The sequence below is a fragment of the Condylura cristata genome, unplaced genomic scaffold, assembly GCF_000260355.1.
Source record: "Condylura cristata isolate star-nosed mole 26May11 unplaced genomic scaffold, ConCri1.0 scaffold00004, whole genome shotgun sequence".
Classification (NCBI taxonomy): domain Eukaryota; kingdom Metazoa; phylum Chordata; class Mammalia; order Eulipotyphla; family Talpidae; genus Condylura; species Condylura cristata.
The window spans coordinates 98980-100113 of record NW_004567105.1 but is presented as its reverse complement, the minus strand read 5'-3'; the positions used below and the strand labels follow the sequence as shown (position 1 = coordinate 100113).

Sequence of the window (1134 nt, the reverse complement as noted above, 5' to 3'; positions counted from 1 at the left end):
GGCCGCCGGGACGTGCACCCAGAAGGCGGTGGGCCCGGTCCGGGGTGGGGGCGCCGCGGACTCCGGCCGGGAGAACGCCTACCTGAGATCTTCTCCATCTCTTCCAGCAGCTTCTCCAGGTCCTTGTTGAGGTCCGACAGCATCCGCAGCATGTCGTCGTAGCGCCTCTCCTCGGCCGCAGGTTCCGCCATCTGGGGGGCGCGGGCGGCTGAGCGGCGGCCCTGGGCGTCCAGGCCTGAGGGCTCCCTTACTGCTTTCTCCCCTCACCAGGAGGGACCCCGAGATGTGCCACTTTGTTTGCTCGCTGGGGTAGTGGCTGGGAGGCGCGGGGGACGGAGCCCGTGGGCCCCCAGAGGCTCTGCGGCTTCCCCCGCGGCTTCCCCCTCTCCACGCCTGGGGGGCCGGCCCCACCCACACCCCGGGGTCCTGTGGACACTGCCCCCCCACCCCCGGGGTCCTGTGGACACTGCCCCCCACCCCCGGGGTCCTGTGCACACTGCCCCCCCACATCCCCGGGGTCCTGTGGACACTGCCCCCCCACCCCCGGGGTCCTGTGCACACTGCCCACCCACACCCCGGGGTCCTGTGGACACTGCCCCCCCACATCCCCGGGGTCCTGTGGACACTGCCCCCCCACCCCCGGGGTCCTGTGCACACTGCCCACCCACACCCCGGGGTCCTGTGGACACTGCCCCCCCCCCCCGGGGTCCTGTGCACACTGCCCCCCCCCACCCCCGGAGTGCTGTGGCTCCAGGCAGAATGTGTCCGGGAGGCAGATCATGAGGCAGCGCAAACCCCACCAAGTCGCAGCACCGCCACTTTCCGAGGGCGACGCGGGGAGGACACCTGTCCGGCAGGGGCGGCCTGCCCGCGGCCTGCGCGGCTCCGTCCGTGCCTGCCCCGCCCGCCCGGCGGCCTTGCCGTCGTGGAGAGCACAAAGCGGGGTCACCCTGGAAGGGTCCGCATCGAGGTGTGGCCGGGAGCGGCCGGGGGGCCGCTGGCTGGTGACCCCGAAGGGCCCCAGAGCCGGCCGGCGGAGCCTTCTGACCAGACTGAAACCCCGACTGGGGGGTCGGCCGCACCCACGGCCAGGCTGCCAGCGGACGGCCAGGCTCGCTGCCCCCGTGACCGGCC

General features: G+C 73.8%; 1 protein-coding gene across 1 annotated transcript in view; it reads right to left on the bottom strand.

The window, feature by feature from the left end:
* ODF3B (outer dense fiber of sperm tails 3B) overlaps nucleotides 1-191 on the bottom strand; it is a 14299-nt gene extending 14108 nt beyond the window's left edge. The window contains exon 1 of the mRNA XM_004675614.2: nucleotides 83-191. Within this exon, the coding sequence (XP_004675671.2) occupies nucleotides 83-191 (109 nt within the window). The remainder of the gene's footprint in view (nucleotides 1-82) is intronic.
* Between the last annotated feature and the right edge of the window lie 943 nt (nucleotides 192-1134).